The sequence below is a fragment of the Brienomyrus brachyistius genome, unplaced genomic scaffold (assembly GCF_023856365.1).
Source record: "Brienomyrus brachyistius isolate T26 unplaced genomic scaffold, BBRACH_0.4 scaffold64, whole genome shotgun sequence".
Taxonomy (NCBI): domain Eukaryota; kingdom Metazoa; phylum Chordata; class Actinopteri; order Osteoglossiformes; family Mormyridae; genus Brienomyrus; species Brienomyrus brachyistius.
Genome location: NW_026042339.1, coordinates 382,486 through 400,675, shown reverse-complemented (window position 1 = coordinate 400,675; position 18,190 = coordinate 382,486). Strand labels below are relative to the sequence as shown.

The following is an 18,190-nucleotide window of genomic DNA, read 5'->3' as shown; positions in this document are numbered from 1 at the left end:
AAAATCTGTAATTGAAAATGCCTGTCTTTTTTAAAAGCAGCTATTTACTCTGAAAGAGGACCTTGATAAGTTTCTAATATGTAATGTTCATACCTTGTTAAGTTCCTGGGCCTCTGCATCTTCTTAACCCCTCTGAACGTGTTGGATGTAGAGGAGCAATGGATCCATTTTTTAATCATGCCGTTGCTTATTGGCAAGAGGAAAGGTTTGTTCCAGCACTCTGGTGCATCGCTCCATGAAAAGGCTGGTATTCCCGTTCCTCAGAAAGGTCCTTGGGCATGTGAGGAAGGCAGCACCCCCGCTTTTCCTGCTTAACCCATAACCGGGCACCAACATGGCCGCCCTGCACCCCCAGCCTCTCTCACCACACCCCATCCTTGTCCTTTTGTCCCTCCTGTTAGGACCTGCCTGTTTTCCCTTTTCTTTTTCTTCCTTTTCTCTTCCATTTACTCATGTTTAGAGTCGCATGCACACCTTCCACTCGCATCCATCTGAACGCTTCTGCCTTGAATCTAGCAACTCTGCAACCGACCTGCTTTATTTGTGACTAAATGCTTTAAAATGACACCGGAGAGGTACCTGATGCACTTTTTTCCGCCTGCTCTAGAAGCTTCTATAGCATCGTGTAAGCGGCGTATACAGAAGGCAGTCATAAGTTCCCTCTACGCAATCAGACGATTTGTCTTAATCTGTTCCGATAGCGTAGCCGCTTCTCTGCCGCCGCCACACGCATGTGCTCAGCTCGTTAGCGGCCCTTCCCGTCGCCCCGCGGATCCGGTTTGGGCCGCTAAGCATCACCGTTTAAAGTGTAATGTGCTAAACGGCTCCATGTTCCGCAGCTCGGCTCTCTGCGGTCGCAGCTGCGCGGGTTCGTATCGAGCATTAGCGGCCCGTGTCCGAAATTGAGCTGTTACACATGCGAGTAGTTTAATGAAATATTGACCAGTGTCACTTTGATCCCGCAGCAGGCGGTAGAGCGAGGGCCCGGGGTGGGGGGGACCATGTCGTCATGGAGAGCTCGGGGCCAGCCTCAAAGCGTCGTTCTCAGCCTCACCCCACCCCCGCACGCTGTCCGCGACCGCTGATATAGTCCTCTCCACCTTTGAAACTTATTGTGATAGACCAAAGAAGCACATTATGAAAGAGAATGAAAAGGCGTCGTTAACACTAAAGCAATAAGAAGGTCACAAACACTGGCGCCCAAAGACGGCTCACGGCCGCCGGTGCTGCCAGAGCTGAAATGTAGCGGAATTCGTGCCAGATTCACTTCCCATTTATAACACATTTAATGTTGTGCTGCTTGAGCTAATCCTTATCCAAAGGTTATCTCCCCGTTACAAGTTATATATCATTTCTCTAAATGGGTATGATATTCATTTTTTGGTTAATCCTGAATCACATCTATACTTGAAGTATTAATGCTCAGGAATGGTGTGGGGCTTCTGTATCTGTGATCAGAAGGTCACTGGTTCCAGTCCCAGAGTCCGCGGAGTAATTTCATCATTGGGTCCCACTTGCTCCAAGGCCTGGTTAGCTCTGCTTTTACATTGTGCCTTACTTTAGGTTATAGCATCTCCTTAATAAATAAATGGTAATTCATTCATTATACATTGATAGAACATTCCGTGCACCTTCATAATGCATTCATAATGCATTCATAAGCAGTATGTAAACACTTAGTATACAGTAAAATTCCGTTATAGTGGACTCGCTTATGACGGAATATCGTCTATAACGCACAAGGTCCACTGGTCCCGGCCGTGCGCCTTTAGGAACATGCAGAAAAATCATCGGATATAGCGGACTCGCATATAACGGAATTTCGCTTATAATGGACAAACAATTTGGTCCCCAGGGCCGCTTTTAGCTGTAGTTTTGTTTGGCTATAACGGACATGCAGGCTCCGCCTACAATCAGAATCAGAATCAGCTGTATTCGCCAAGTGTGTTTATTCACCAAGGGTTCTGGCTGCTAGAGACTCCCTAATACACATACAATAAATGACACAATACGAACAATAAATTACACTACAAAAAATTTAATTGGGGGCGGCATGGTGGTGCAGTGGTTAGCACTGTTGCCTCACACCTCTGGGACCCGGGTTCCAGTCTCTGCCTGGGTCACGTGTGTGGAGTTTGCATGTTTAGAAGGTCACCAGATCTAATCCTGGGGTCAGCAGACTGATGCTGCTGTTGGGTCCTTAAACAGGCTCCTGGGTTGCTGCATGCTGGCTGACTCTCTGCTCTGCTGTGACCTCAAGCTTGCTCTCACTCGTATGATGGCATATGTGAAACAATAATTTCCCCATATTGATTGATAATACACGTGTGTGGAATTTGTATGTTCTCCCCATGTCGTCGTGGGGTTTCCTCCGGGTACTTCGGTTTCCCCCTACAGTCCAAAGACATGCTGAGGCTAATTGGAGTTGCTAAATTGCCCGTAGGAGTGCATGTGTGTGTGAATGGTGTGTGAGTGTGCCCTGCGATGGGCTGGCCCCCCGTCCTGGGCTGTTCCCTGCCTCGTGCCCATTGCTTCCGGTATAGGCTCCGGACCCCCCGCAACCCAGTAAGATAAGCGGTTTGGAAAATGGATGGATGGAAGAAATAAAATTTGAAATATACACACATGGGTAACACTGTACAAGTTCAAGGTGCGAGGTTGAGTGCAAACAGAGTTTAAGGGGGAAAAATTGACAGAGCTGATACAGCTTAGCTGTATAAGAGGGTGATGGCCTGAGGGCAGAAGCTGCTCCTATGCCGGGTGGTTTTTTGTATACAGAGTTCTGTAGCTCCTGCCTTAGGGCAGTAGCTGCTCCTGTGTCGGGTGGGTTTTGTATACAGAGTTCTGTAGCTCCTGCCTCAGGGCAGTAGCTGCTCCTATGCCAGGTGGTTTTTGTATACAGAGTTCTGTAGTGCCTGCCTTAGGGCAGTAGCTGCTCCTGTGTCGGGTGGGTTTTGTATACAGAGTTCTGTAGCTCCTGCCTTAGGGCAGTAGCTGCTCCTGTGTCGGGTGGGTTTTGTATACAGAGTTCTGTAGCGCCTGCCTTAGGGCAGTAGCTGCTCCTGTGTCGGGTGGGTTTTGTATACAGAGTTCTGTAGCGCCTGCCTTAGGGCAGTAGCTGCTCCTGTGTCGGGTGGGTTTGTATACAGAGTTCTGTAGCGCCTGCCTTAGGGCAGTAGCTGCTCCTGTGTCGGGTGGGTTTTGTATACAGAGTTCTGTAGCTCCTGCCTTAGGGCAGTAGCTGCTCCTGTGTCGGGTGGTTTTTGTATACAGAGTTCTGTAGCTCCTGCCTTAGGGCAGTAGCTGCTCCTATGCCGGGTGGTTTTTGTATACAGAGTTCTGTAGCTCCTGCCTCAGGGCAGTAGCTGCTCCTATGCCGGGTGGTTTTTTGTATACAGAGTTCTGTAGCTCCTGCCTTAGGGCAGTAGCTGCTCCTATGCCGGGTGGTTTTTGTATACAGAGTTCTGTAGCTCCTGCCTTAGGGCAGTAGCTGCTCCTATGCCGGGTGGTTTTTTGTATACAGAGTTCTGTAGCTCCTGCCTTAGGGCAGTAGCTGCTCCTGTGTCGGGTGGTTTTTGTATACAGAGTTCTGTAGCTCCTGCCTTAGGGCAGTAGCTGCTCCTGTGTCGGGTGGGTTTTGTATACAGAGTTCTGTAGCTCCTGCCTCAGGGCAGTAGCTGCTCCTATGCCGGGTGGTTTTTGTATACAGAGTTCTGTAGCGCCTGCCTTAGGGCAGTAGCTGCTCCTATGTCTGGTGGTTTTTGTATACAGAGTTCTGTAGCGCCTGCCTCAGGGCAGTAGCTGCTCCTATGTCGGGTGGTTTTTGTATACAGAGTTCTGTAGCTCCTGCCTTAGGGCAGTAGCTGCTCCTATGCCGGGTGGTTTTTGTATACAGAGTTCTGTAGCTCCTGCCTTAGGGCAGTAGCTGCTCCTATGCCGGGTGGTTTTTGTATACAGAGTTCTGTAGCTCCTGCCTTAGGGCAGTAGCTGCTCCTATGCCGGGTGGTTTTTTGTATACAGAGTTCTGTAGCTCCTGCCTCAGGGCAGTAGCTGCTCCTATGTCTGGTGGTTTTTGTATACAGAGTTCTGTAGCTCCTGCCTTAGGGCAGTAGCTGCTCCTGTGTCGGGTGGGTTTTGTATACAGAGTTCTGTAGCTCCTGCCTCAGGGCAGTAGCTGCTCCTATGCCGGGTGGGTTTTGTATACAGAGTTCTGTAGCTCCTGCCTTAGGGCAGTAGCTGCTCCTATGCCGGGTGGGTTTTGTATACAGAGTTCTGTAGCTCCTGCCTCAGGGCAGTAGCTGCTCCTATGCCGGGTGGTTTTTGTATACAGAGTTCTGTAGCTCCTGCCTCAGGGCAGTAGCTGCTCCTATGCCGGGTGGTTTTTGTATACAGAGTTCTGTAGCTCCTGCCTCAGGGCAGTAGCTGCTCCTATGCCGGGTGGTTTTTGTATACAGAGTTCTGTAGCGACTGCCTTAGGGGAGGAAGTACAGCCTTTTTGAGGACGGAGTTGATGTTGGGCTCCCAATTCAAGTCTTGGGAAAGGATTGTTCCCAGAAACTTGAAGGTCTCCACCGTTGCCACAGGGCTGTTTGATATGGTGAGAGGAAGGGGAAGTGCCTGATGGTGCCTCCTAAAGTCCACTGTCATCTCCACAGTCTTGAGCATGTTAAGCTCCAGGTTGTACTGAACACCAGCAGGCCAACCTCCCGCCGATATGCAGACTCATCACCATCCTGGATAAGTCCGATGACTGTATTGTCATTTGCAAGGTGCCGGGCGTGCCGGTGATATCCAACACACATATGTAGTCGGGATTATTAACAGTCACGCATCTGGTCAGGTAAAGCTGGATTACTACACGTACAATATAATAATCTCTACCTCAAGTGTGTCTGCTGGGGTGTGGCATGAGGAAATGGTGTCCTGTAGTTGTGTTTTTGGCGTACTGCAACTCTGGATATAACGGACTTTGGATATAAAGGACCGTTTTGCCAGGTCCCTTAAACTCCGTTGTAACGGTATTTTACTGTACTTGCATGATGCTTATGAATGTTCTATGAATGCTTTAAGAATGCATTATGAAACTGCTGTTAATGTAAAGCATCAACAAATTGCGTTTGTAATATATATGAGCCTGTCAAGTACACTGTGTGGCCAACTCCTGATATTTATAATATATGTTTTTTTTTTATTTCAGTACAGTATGTTTCCTGTTGGTTTTTGTGTAGTTCGGTCGCATCCATTTGATCACTTTGCGTGGGAAGGAAGCGTAGTAGCTGGCAAAATGACAAGCGGAGAAGATGTTTATTGGGAACGTCGCTGCTCTGGGGCGGGAAGGACAGGCTCGCCTAGCCGAGGTCGCTTAATGGGAGGTGTCGCCTGCACCAAGCTCCTTAATTAAATCCGACGAGCACAGAACGGTCACATTATCTGCAGCGAGGGATTCACATTAGTTTGGAGCGAGAAGCACGGCGTCGGGAGGGAGATAAAGAGGAGTGAAGGAGGAGAGAGCCGTAGCGGGCAGCTGTTATCTGCATCGGGGCCTTTTCTTGAACTTGACGAGGGCACGTGTCAGGGCACGTCCTGTGGAATTACAGCGCACTCCATTTCAGTTTGAGTCTTGGGACATATACAGGGGCAGGACCATTGGTCCACTCCCCTGTCACTCAGCGATTTCAAAACGTATCATTGGTTGATGATAATGTTGACCCCCTCTGTATAAATTATAACCCCCCATCTTAAATAAATCCACAGTAACGAGTGGTTGAATGGGGCACTGATCCAGTGTGATCGCAGGTTTGCTGTAGCGTGACTTTTTCGGGAGTGCCAGTGATGAACGCAGTGCCAGGGGGTCAGGTGCACAGTGGGTGTTTGAGATAGGGGGTCAGGTGTATTGCGGTTTGACTTAAGCTGCAATTACCCTTAGACCCCTTAACCCTCATTTTCCCCTCAGCGCAGAGTGGTTTCCTCATTGTTTGTCCGGAAACACCTCAGCTTTATCGCTGGGGAGGCTTAACCTCAAAAAGTGACGCCCGGAAATCTGCGTGATCTGCTCTGAGTTCGTGAGAAGTAGGAGTGCAGTGAGCCACGATCAGACAGGAAGCTCCTTGGAGTTTATTGCACAGGTTAAGAACTGTGTGTCTAAGGCTCTCTGCTGATTAGCCAACATCTCTATCCGGAGATGAGGCACAGTGACGTACACGCAGACTTGATTCATGCTCACAGTTCTTTGAAAATTGACATTTTTAGCAAAATTATACATTAGAATTTGGTTCATGACTTATTCACACCTGGTGTTAAACGGCGAATCACGCTCGAACAATTAAGGTTTCGAAGTTTTACAATCAGTCATGTTTAACAGATGAAAGTCAATGAAAATCTCATCTCACGCTTTATCTCTAAATATTTAAGCCACAATGCAGGTCAAATTCTAATAATCAAATGTAAATTGAAGATGTCATTAAAAATCTCCCCGTGCCCTGTCAAAAAAACCATTAACACTTTTATTTAGATGGCTTAAAATATTTTCAGTGAACGAAATGATCTGTCCTTGCGCACATGAAAGATGACGGTGCCTGCAGCTGGACTCAGCAGCCAGGAGGGCATGATTTCCGACCAGCGTTTGCATCCCAATCCCTTTCATTTATTTACGAAGAAATGCATTGTGGGTGCGGTCGGGCCGCGGTTCTGTCCTCTGTGGCTGTAGAGCTTTTAAGACTCCACGGTGACACGCTGTGAAAGTCACGTCTCCGGCCCCTTTATCTGGCAGCGTTTATTTTAGTCTTTTTCTGAAACGGATGCGGGGGTTCGGGCCGCTAGGTCAGCGAGGGCCAGCCGGGCATCGTGGGAAATTGAAACGGATTCTGCGGGGTTTCTCCGCAGCGTACCACATGGACTTCCCTTTGCAGCCTGCCAGCACACGGATCCCGTTAATGAGCGCGTGTTCAAACGGAGTCGTCTTTTTCTGAACTTTCTAACCTCACTAGAGAACTTATTTACCACAGCAAGGCTTTGTCGCGAAGGTTCATGTAGAGGAAGGAATAAAAAAACAACACATGGCAACATGGATAAGTGGATTGTTCTATTTCAGTACCAGCGGCCAGCTGCTGTGCATGCAGAACTTAGACTGGGACAGTTTTTTTTTTGTTTCCCCAGACCATCCGAAAGTGAACTCATGAAACCACTCGGAAGCATCCGTATCCACGACAACCACGCTTGTACTCATATGTGCATTCATTCTATTTATAGGTCCTAATTTGCACACTTCATTTTTACAGTACTGTATACTCGTACATTTTTGTTTATTTCAGGTTGGCCAGTTTCTTTTACATTTCGACACTTCTATTGTGGGATTTTGCACAAGTTTTCCACACGCCAAGTGTCAAGTGATGTGACATAAAGTGATGTGACATAAAGTGATGTGACATAAAGTGATGTGAGTTGATCTGATGACGGGCAGACTGAGCTTCACCCCCGGCCCTGCGGGGAACCTGCCAGTTGTATGGACGCTGGGTTTTTTTGGACTTGACTAGCTTGTTTTCCTCAGTGGCCCGTAAACCGGGGAGCCACTCGGTGCGGACTTCACAGGGACACCGCGGCAGCTGCCCCCCCCCCCCCCCCCAGCTCCTTCCTTATTTTTACTCTCTTTTTCTACTCCAAAGTCTAAAACCTGCTCCCTGAAACCCGCCGCGGTATTTCCGTGTTTCTGGTGCTGGCTCCGCCGACCGCTCACCTCGTCCGGGCAGCACGGTACCGTTTAGCTGGCTGTGTTTTTCCCCAGCGAGGAGACGCGCGGCACATTTTCTGTAGGTACGGCAAAGCGGATGAGTCAGCTTTCGTGTGAGCGGGAGGCCGGCAGACCTGCAGCTGTAATTACAAGCCGCGCTGACAAGATCCCAGTGCCTGGAAAAAGACTCTCATACCCTCTCATTTAGGACAGATAAACAAATGAGTGTTGCGCCGTTCGCCTGTCTCGAATCTCCCATTAGGTTCTCCGTGGAAACACACACACCCTCCTTGGGTAGTTGTCATCGGCTACAGCCCATGTTTAATGTCACGGGTGTAATTTATCCTGGTTAATATTGCAGCTGAGAATGATAAGCTCATTCCCCTGCACCCACACTGTTGCATTCTGGGTCTCTGTGCTGTGTTTTATGTAGCCGGTGTGGAACATCTGCCTCCGTGACATTTTTGTTTTAATCATGAGCGTGTTCATGTTTTACGTTTTACGACCTCTCCCCCCCCCTCAGGAAGGGTCGGACTCTGACGTGAGTGTTCACTCACTCGGGCATCGTCTGATGCCAGCAGTAGCCCGCTGGAGGATTTCAGCTGCTCCAGGTCCAACTTTTCATTCCGGTGACGTGTGGAGTTACCTGTGTTTTAGGGCTTCAGAGGGATCTTGGAAATACGGAGGAATTTGATAGGCTCTGATTCCTGTGATTATCAGACTGTAATATCTTATCTAGTCATAGTGTTATTCCGAGTTCCTCTCTACTAAGTTTTCATTCATTTTTTTTTTTGTCTGGTGGTTGGAGTTGCTTTGGAGAATGTTGTATTTCAGGAAACAGGTGAGTCTGACCACCAATAGGACCCAGTAGCTGTAGGACATTTGCCTCACCTTGAAGGCAGGTGAAAATGCTTGTGGTAGTTTTGCTCACACAAAAATGTTCTGAGGGCAGAAGGAAGAATGACTGATTGAGAGATAACCAGTCAGATTATTGAGGAGGTGGGTCCCAGCAACTTGAGGAGACAAGATCAACCAATCAGATGTCTTGTTCCCATCTCCTCCAGATTCTTGAACCTCTTCTACAGTCTGATTGGTTATCTGTCTGAACATAATTTTTATTTATGCCCTGAGAAATTTTTTGTAAAAATTTGTGTAAAGCTCCCATAGTGGTGAAGACAGACAGAGTCTTACCTAGAGCTCCAAAGAGTCATAATCCTCTTTCAGAATCAGCTAAATTTTTTTAATTTTACTGATTGTAACTTGATCGTTAATGGCTGTAAATCAGAGGAAGGGCTCTTTCTTGGGAGAGAGGAGGTTTTGTCACAGTCTTCTGCCCCGTGGCGATGAGCACCGCTCTCTTGACTCTCCTTCGCTCAGTGATTCCCGACTTTATGATTCAGGCACCCGGCACATTGTGAGTTGCATGCAGGGCAGAGCATGTCTGATGTCGCAGTTGGTAATGACTGTTAAACCGCAGGTATGCTGTCATCTCTCTGCGCAGGTGGCTCTTTTAAGGTCGTGCTTTTGGTGACTGCATTGCTGTGCGTCTCCTTGCGGAATCTCAACGGGTTTGTTGAGGATGCTTCCCGAAGCTGGGAACTTTGCCCGGATTGATTTATCTACTGAGCATGAGCTATAGGTAGCAGGCCCACCGGGGGGTGTCCTTCAGGGAGATTGGCCTGAGCGTGCTAAACGCAGAAACATAAGATCTGAAACATCAGAAATGATATGTAGGCATACCTGCCTGGTACACCACGGGTAACCTGGCTGGTTACGCAGTACAAAGAGGGAAGGTTACAACTTCAGCAATTCATGCTGTTAAAATCAGCGTGGAGTCCCCATCTGTACCAAACACACTCCTACATGTTTCCAGTTTTGTTCGCAGTGATTCCCATTTTGGGCAGGGGTAGGTGGCCCCTCGGAAATATCAGTATTGCAATAATGTGAATTTATTTTCTCATTTTGAATTTGATGAAGGTTTTCGGCTGTGTGTGTCTCAATAGGTTTCGATGCCATCCCTGTGAACAGAAGGTTGGTGGTTCAAATCCCAGTGTTTTCAGCACTGGGTCCTTGAGCAAGACCTGTAACTCAAACTGCTCCAGAGACTGACCCAACTTTCTCTAATATGTGTCACTTTGGGTAAAAGCATATACTAAATAAACAACATTACCCCTCAGATCACAGTAAGAGAAATATATCATTCAATAGAAATGATCCAGTCCATCGGAAGGGGGATTCGAACCCTCAGCTTTGCATGTGTGAGGCAGTAGCTCTCCCTTCCAAGGCACTGTGCTGTCTGTAAACAATGGATGGGCCATGAAAATGATGCAGATTCCAAAGGTGCTGTGATCACACTGCGCATCGCACAAGCACCTTTCACTTTAATTACACTGTCAAAATAAAAGCGCTATATAAAAGAAATAGGCTTTAATGGCGAAGATGAATAATGATTCTTACTCATGTTTGATGGTTATGTAATGAAGTTATCTCTTATTTAGACATCTGAAATTTAAACTTCAGATTAAATAATGAGTCTTTAAAGTTTAATTCGGTTGGAGATTCCAGAAGTTAATCAGTGGTCATTAATGGCTAATAGGAGATTGTATTAACCTGTAGACTAAAGCACACATTCTCAATGTGTCAGATGTCATCATCCTCACTCCCATTATGTAGTTGGCTCTGGGACATACTTAAAAAAGGGATTTGTCTGCTTAAAGGGTTTCACCAATTTAAGGCATTCATATCAATGGCTTTTAAAGTACAAGTTTTACAGTAGCACCTATAAGCATCTCTTAGTAAGGTGATTTATCAGCTAGTGACTAACATAAATTGTCTTTATGTTTATAAGTCTTTGCTGGCTGTGCTGTTGTCTTGTTCAGCCCGATGAGGGGTTTCCTCACAGCCAAGACAGGTTAAAGGCCTGGGGGGGTGAGAGAGTATCCAAAGGGCAGGTATTCCCCCAGCAAAGGTGCATCCTAGGCAGCCAGGGAAGGACTTCCCCCATAAGGCAAGTGTAGCCAGCTTCTGGGGGCCCTAAAGACCAGGGGCCCCCCAAGGGCAGAAATTCCATAACGTTACATTTACGAGTGTAAGATAACATGATCATTTAAATTATAGCAACATGTCTGTTGTTAGGAATTTTTGTGACAGTTTTCAGTGTAGACAAATTTGTCCCCCCCCCATTCAGGCTGTAATGGACTATTCCAACTTTGAGACTGTTTTTGCCTAGTTACCCCAAACCATCTAGAGGGAGGGGGGGCCTGTACACTGTCGTGTGCTACCCTCCAGCCATACTGTGATGGCGCGCCCCCGCCCACCAGGATGAGAAACCCCGCAGCCTCACTCTCAGACGTGAAACTTTTCAATCTGACCGTTGGCTGCTGAAGGGTTTCGAATTTTATTTTCCTGGGACCTTGCGGGACGTTCGCCTGAAGAAAGCTGCTGCCCTTTATTCCCATTACTGACTGAGAGATTGGCTTTGACCTTGAGAGGCTGAAATAATGATAGGAAAGGGGCACCAACGAGTGCTTTCATTTATTTCGTAATGCACAAGTAGCTGTTTGGCCGTATGAGTTTCTCGTTTTCGGTTGGGTTCACGGGATTGGAATGCTCTGGAATGATAGACGAGGAGCTGCTGTCATTAGGGAGGCTTAAGTCCTCCTCCCCCAACACACCCCTGAGGTGCCCTGGGGAGAAAGGGGGCCAGTTTTGATGTCATTAGGATTCGCTGATGTGCCGCCATTCACAAAATGAGAAGCCTGTCAAGGAAATTATAAGCTGGAGAGTATGGAGGCCTCTGCTGGAATGAATTCAAGGCTTTCATCCACCTGCTCTTCGCAGATTACATTCCTAGCAACGCCGCTGTCATCTCTCTTTAGCCGTGAGAGGGAGTCATCCCTGCCCCCCCCTTAACGCACCCCCGGGGCTGCATGTTTGTGAGGGGGCGTGTTGTTCCTTAGCTGGTCCTGGTGTGGAACACTTAGCTCGACAGGTTGGGGTCCCGGGGGTGTTGGGGGGGGGGGGGTGTTGGGGGGGCTGTGCCGCAAACATGGCTGACATTCATCAGCGTCTCGCCTCACGTGGACCGTAAGCGCCCTCTGTTCACTGAGGATCCAAAATAGAGCCGGTGCTTTGGGAGGGGGGGAGCGATTACACGGCCACCCCCTGAGATGTGCATGGAAATGGCGCCTCTCACTGGCCGGCGGAAGGTAATGCCTCGCGTGCTTCTGCTTACACTGTCCATTCACTGCGGTGTCGCGGTGCACTAAAAAGGGCCCCATCTCACATAGCACCGCTGCAGATGATCTTCCGGAGGCTAACGCTGTCGCGACCTTCCTGTTTCGGAAACGAGGGAGCGGCCGGTTTGGGAGCGGCCTGGCTGTCCCAACATCTGGCTCCCATCTGTGATCCCGGCCTCCACCTCCTCCTCGCCTCCCCCGGCTAGTAGTTCTGAATCCTCCAAGAACTTTCGTTGCATCAACATCTCATGAGCTTACGCCATCTCTGAGAAAGAAAGGGGGGGGGGGGGAGGAGCATTGCTGCCTCAAAGGGGGGGGCGCCGACCGGCCCCTGCAGCTGACGCACTTGGGCGCCTCTCGGGGAGCCGCCATCACATTGCTGCAGGCTAGAAAACATCCCTGAGACTCTCCTCTTAATACATCATTCACCCCCCCCCATACCCCGCTGAAGAGGCTGCCCCACCCCCTCGGATGACAGGCCATTGAAGGTCCCGGCCTGGCTGCTCAGGAGGGTGCCCATACCACAGCATCTCTCTCATAAGATTGTCGTTTGCTCCATGGGGCAGGTAGCACTCCCCCTCTCTCTTTTACCCTCTCCCTGGCCGTACTCCATTCCCAGGATCACACATTCCCGCTCTTGGTTTGGTCCTGTTAGAGACGTTGGAGAGTCTCAGGCTCGAGTCAGGCAGCTTTTTTTTGGAGGGGGGAGGAGGCATTTGCTGGGCTCTCCCTGACCTTTAAATAATTGCCTTTATTCCTGTCAGCAGTCCCTGCAGCTCAGCCATTGAACGGGGGGGGGGGGGCAGACCTGATTCTTTCATCTGTGGGTTGGTTTACAAAATTTGCATGGACTTACATTCTAATCAAGGCGATTCAGTCCAAAAAAAGGTGTTTATATTCCGGACTGAAATGATGAATTATGAAGGTTTAAAGTGTAATACATGTTCTCACTTTCTGCAGTGTGTTGGAATTGGTTCGTTAAGTTGGAAAGCAAAAGTTGCACAGTGGTTTAAGAAAAAAAATTGAAAATATGTATTTTAATTATTCAGATGCTTCTCCACTTACAGAGGGGCTGTGTTCCGATGAACCCAAACATGTAAATAAATAATTACTGAAACGCACTCAAAACCAGCTATTGAAAGGTTCATAAATGAGCTTTTAAACACAAATGATAGATGAAGTATAAAACACAGAAAAAAAGCACTGTACGATACATTGGTAAACACTGTGAGATATGTACGAGATGTTTACACTCCTGATCCGACATATCGCTAGAACAGGAACTGAACAGAATTCAAAACTGACTACTGAATGTGCGTCTATCACATCATAAAATTAAAGTATCGTAAGTTGAACCATTGTAAAGCGAGGAGCATCTGTGGGTGTATGTGTAATATAGCTGTGTATATATAATCCAGGGGTCCACATAAATATACACTGAGCTGCATGCCCTGTGCCGCTTGTGTGTGACTGCAGGAAGCTGGCGAAGAAGCGGAAGGAGACGCTGAACAGCACACGGCAGGAGATGACGGTGATGGTCAACTCGATGGACAAGAGCTACACGGAGCAGGGCACCAACTGCGACGAGGCCTTCTCCTTCATGGACACTCACAACATCAACGGCAGGGGTGAGCAAAGCAGCCGAGATGGGAGGCCCACAACTTGTGCGTTTAATCAGGCCTGGGCCTGAAAAAAAAAAAGCCCTGATTAATCTATCGCTACTCAGCTATTTTCCACCTGCCGCTATCGGTGGCAGATGGCCACCTAGGACAGCGTCTTTAGAAGAGGTGCAGACGTAGCCTGCTTGTTTCCCTTCGTCTCCAACAGGGGGCACTTGCAGTCAAGCTTGCCCAGCGTGTAACATGGGGGTCAAAGAATATTTTATAATTCTCGCTGCTTTGCTCTTTTATGGGCAGTAAGTCTTTCCTGTTTTACATCATTGATTAGGTACCTCTGGACGTGTCACATTAACTCCTACTATAAGGTAACCGTCAATGGTGCCTATGCCTTGTCCTCATACCCGTTTGCTCCATTCAGATGACTCACAGCCCTATGCTCAGGTCACGTCGGTCAGGTTAAACCCGGTTAATCCATAATTAGGGCTCCTCCCTGCTCAGCGCCCGGCGCTTTTCAGACAGCAGAACCTCTTCAGACGTGACCTTGCTTGCCCGTCTGTCAGACGCATTTCCTTAGCCGACAAGCAGGTCGTCCCACCATGATAAGCCCCTAAAAGCTGCCCCTTCCCAGACGACACCCCCCCCCCCATACGGATACGATATATATGGTCCCCCCCCCCCCCCATAAACAGTCATCTCCTCACTCCCCCGAGTGTAGTGACTGTTTGTGACCTGCAGAGGGTAAGCATCCATCGGCGTATTCAATTATTATGATGGAGGCAGTAGTACGACTTCGTACAGATTTGTTTCTTGATTTGTTCTTGACGGTTTTAATTCCTGTCCTCATTGTGTAATTGCGAGGGGACGTTCTCCTGCACACGTCTCCTCAGTCTGTTATGAGTATTATTTTAACTTAAGGGTGTACACGGGCCTTTGTAGGGGTGTCCTCCTCCCCGGATTGCGTGAATATGAAGAGTAAACGTGCGAATTGCACTGTGGCCGGCCGGTGCCTGTACATGCTACTTACCCGTTTGCTTTTCTCATTTTGTTCCAAGCTGTGTCCTCCCCGTCATCATTCACTATGAAGACTAACACACTTAGCACCACTGTTCCCAACTCCTACTACCCAGGTAATGATCATGCTTCTTACCTCTCCGTTGTACCTGTAACCTCACCATAAACGGTAGACGATGAGAGAATCTAGGCACGTTCTTCATTTGTCTGATACTACCCACACTATAAACCTTTCTGAATAACAGACAGCAATGCTACCAGTCATGCTAACTTCCGGAGCTTATCGTACCTGGCTAATTAGTATAAGACAGGCATTGAGGCAGCATTTGTAAGCCGTGAAGTTGCGGTAAGTTCGGCCCATAACGTGGCAACATGCTGCCCCCGACACGATGTAAGGGAGAACCCGTTCTCTGCCGGTTTTGCTCGTTGGGCACCTCCACCCTCTGCTCCTTCCACCGGAGAACCGAGCGCTTCTGACCCTGTTTGCGCTGTTCTGTTGCTCCTTCTGTAACTAACAAACCTGCCGCTCGTCTGTACGATGTTCCTCTTTCTGCGCTGTGGAGTTCTGCATTCACCCGTTTACTGCTCTGTTTCTCTTCCTTGTAAACATTCAACTCCATGCTGGTTTGGTGTATGAGCAGATCCTCCCTTTGTGCCAACCGCTATTTTAGGTGAGAACCTGCCCTCTTCCGCACTACCTCCTTCTGCTGATCCATGTGTCAAACACACCATTACATTTCTCGTCCCGCTAGGGGAGGAATGAAGAATGATGGAAGGGAAATGCTCTTTGTTTCTGTTTTCCGGTTTGTTTTGGGCTGCTTTTTGTTTTTTCGGGGATGGCTCCTTCATCTCCATAGCCGCCTGCTTTCCTCCTCTGCGGAACGAGGGCTTTTCCCGAGCTGAGGCTGCCTTCACTCCATCCCATCCGCATTCTGTGTCGTGCGTGTGTGACGTCACGTATGTGTACGACCTCTCATATGCATGGACATACAATGTGGACTGGATGTGGGGAGTGGCAGGGGTGCGGTGGCAGCGCGGGAGGGTGGGGGGGGGGGGGGGGGGGGGGGTGGCAGCCCCGAGCATCAGGTCCCGTGTGACGGGAGGGGCTCAGCTCCCAGCTTGGGGGGGGGTGGGGGGGGTTAGATTTACACTCCTCTCCCTCATTGAATCTTTAGTCTCTCATTCCTGGAGGGAATCTGTTTGCTATTCCTTTTAATGTTGCTGTTGCCTCTGGCCAACCGCTGGTGACCTACTTGTTTTTTAGTTTTTGTTTGGCAGTGTTTATCCTTTTTTGTGATAAAATAGAATAATAAAATATGTATATATTTTAACTTTAATCATTATTGGCCTTTAGTGAAAAAGCAGCATGTGGTGGGGAGGGTGATTACAGGAGGACGTTCTCCTGATGCTAAATGCATGCGGTTCAGGGTTGACGAGGAAAGGGTGCGCACATGAAGGCGCGTGCGCACGCCGGGTGTGGTGTCAGGCTCCAGTCTTCCTGTGGGAGGAGTCAGCGAGGAGTCAGTGAGGAGTCAGCGAGGAGTCAGTGACAGCAGTAAATGGAACATCTAGCATAGACACGGTCGGAGGCACATACTGAGACACACAAACAATGCTGTAATTGGATTTATACATAAGCTTTTAGCTATATTTTGTCACAAACGTTCTCTTGTTAGATTCTTTTTCTTTAATGTTTTTGTTGTTTTTAAGGCCATACAATAAATATTGCACGATAAAATTTTGAATATTAAGCTACTGTGTTTTTTTTTTTCGCTCCTGAAATAGCCAGGTGAAGTTATTCCATCAATGTGCGATGCCCCCAGTGGCCGGAGGTATAAACTGCGGGCCTGCAAGGCTTCATGATGTTGCCTAAATGAGTTCAGCTAGGAATCTGTGCAGGTGCTCATGCTGTACTGTTGCTTATATCCTGTCTCCTTTCTCTCCTGCTCTCTCTCTCTTTCTCTCTCTCTCTCTTCACATTTAACCTGTTATCTATCTCCTTATAAAGTGCCAATTAATGGTAAGTTCACAGTCTGCCCTATTGGGGGAGGAGGTTGTGTTGCTTCATGCGGGGGGGGTTGGGGGGGGCACGGGGCGCTGCCTCTGATGTGTGTTGACTTGCATGGCAGCTGACATTTCCCATCCCACGCCTGCCCTCCCGTTGCACACTGCGCAGCCACTGGCTAGCATGGCGAGCTCCATGACCCATCGCACTGTCCCACTGCGCCCCCGGACACGCCTTGCCGACGTTCTCAGCCTCTGACCCCAGCTTGAGGGAGGTCCCATGCGATGCTGCCATCGTAGCTGACCGTCAGTCCCCTCCGCTCCTCATCTCTATCATCCACGGCCCTAAAAGCATCCGTACGCCTTCATCTCACCATCGGTCTAATTATGCCAAGGGCCAGTAGTAGTGTGCACCTCAGTCACAGGGTCTGGAGGACTTAGTGGATGTGATTTGTGCATTTATACGCCGTAAAGTAGCTGGATAAAGGGCGCTTTTCTGTGTGGTCACCCTAAAATAACTGTCTATTTTTCTCGAGTGCTGTAATGTCTGCGCTGACGAAGAAGTTCCTCTCGACCACGTTCCCCTGTGTCCTTCACTCACTCCTGTGGCGGTTCAGTGTTAGTCCCCAAAGCAGGCGTAGCAGCTGAATCTCTCCCTCACATAGCCTCATCTCGATGACCCGGCCACATCTTTGTCTCTCCGTCTCGCGGCCAGCCCAGTCCGGGGTCCTCGCCCCGGGGGGTGCTGACCGCGTGGCGATGGCGTGTTGTTGCAGACGAGGGCCAGACGATGGGGAGCGACACCGGCAGCCTGGCGCAGTCGTACAAGAAGCGGGAGGCGGCAGACGTGCCCTACCAGACGGGCCAGCTGCACCCCGCCATCCGCGTGGCGGACCTGCTGCAGCACATCACGCAGATGAAATGCGCCGAGGGCTACGGCTTCAAGGAGGAGTACGAGGTAAGGCCCCGCATGTCCGCTGCTCCTCCTCGTCCTCCTCCTAGTCCTGTCCCCCCTCCGCGCTGTGCCGATCGTAGGTCTCTGTGGTGCCGTTTGAGTCTTCATGCACGGCGTCTGCATCCTCGCCACGCAGATCCCCGCAGTGTTCTCATGCTCCGCGCGCCCTCAGTGTGCCCCTCGTGCCTTGTGCTCGCCCTCCTGCCCCCTGTTGACCTGCGCGTGGCAGCGCTCTGGCCATAGCGGGGCTTAGCGTTCGGCCCCGCGCTGTAAATTCGGAGAACACGAATGGCATACTCCGTCCTTCTAATTCTTTTTCCTTTCCCTCCTCCCCCCAAACTATCTGAGGGGCGTCACAGTGTGAAAGGCTCCTTGCTGATTTTTCCCGCTCCCGTGTTTGAGTTCAGAAGAATTTTGCTCAGCACTTGCGAGCTTTAATCTGAGACTCTGATGCCTGAAAAAAAAATGAAAAAAAAAAAAACAGGCAGGAAACAGGCAGCCCCACCATCACTGGGCTTAATTTTTATATCCTTCATTAAACTGTGGCACGTTGGGTCACAGCACTGGCCGGCACTGCCCGCTTGCAGTTGCCTTCTGTGACGGGCTGCTGGCCTCTCTCATCTTAGGGGACTCGGGG

General features: G+C 49.2%; 1 protein-coding gene across 6 annotated transcripts in view; it reads left to right on the top strand.

The window, feature by feature from the left end:
• LOC125725299 (receptor-type tyrosine-protein phosphatase mu-like) overlaps nt 1–18,190 on the top strand; it is a 149,579-nt gene that overhangs the window by 102,838 nt on the left and 28,551 nt on the right. For 4 of the 6 annotated variants that reach the window (XM_049002127.1, XM_049002129.1, XM_049002128.1 and 1 more), the window contains 3 exons: nt 13,441–13,592; nt 14,636–14,710; nt 17,375–17,556. In XM_049002127.1, coding sequence (XP_048858084.1) covers nt 13,441–13,592; nt 14,636–14,710; nt 17,375–17,556 — 409 coding nt within the window. Of the gene's footprint in view, nt 1–13,440; nt 13,593–14,635; nt 14,711–15,235; nt 15,266–16,602; nt 16,615–17,374; nt 17,557–18,190 lie in introns of all 6 variants that reach the window. The other 2 variants (XM_049002132.1, XM_049002130.1) reach the window with 2 other exon arrangements.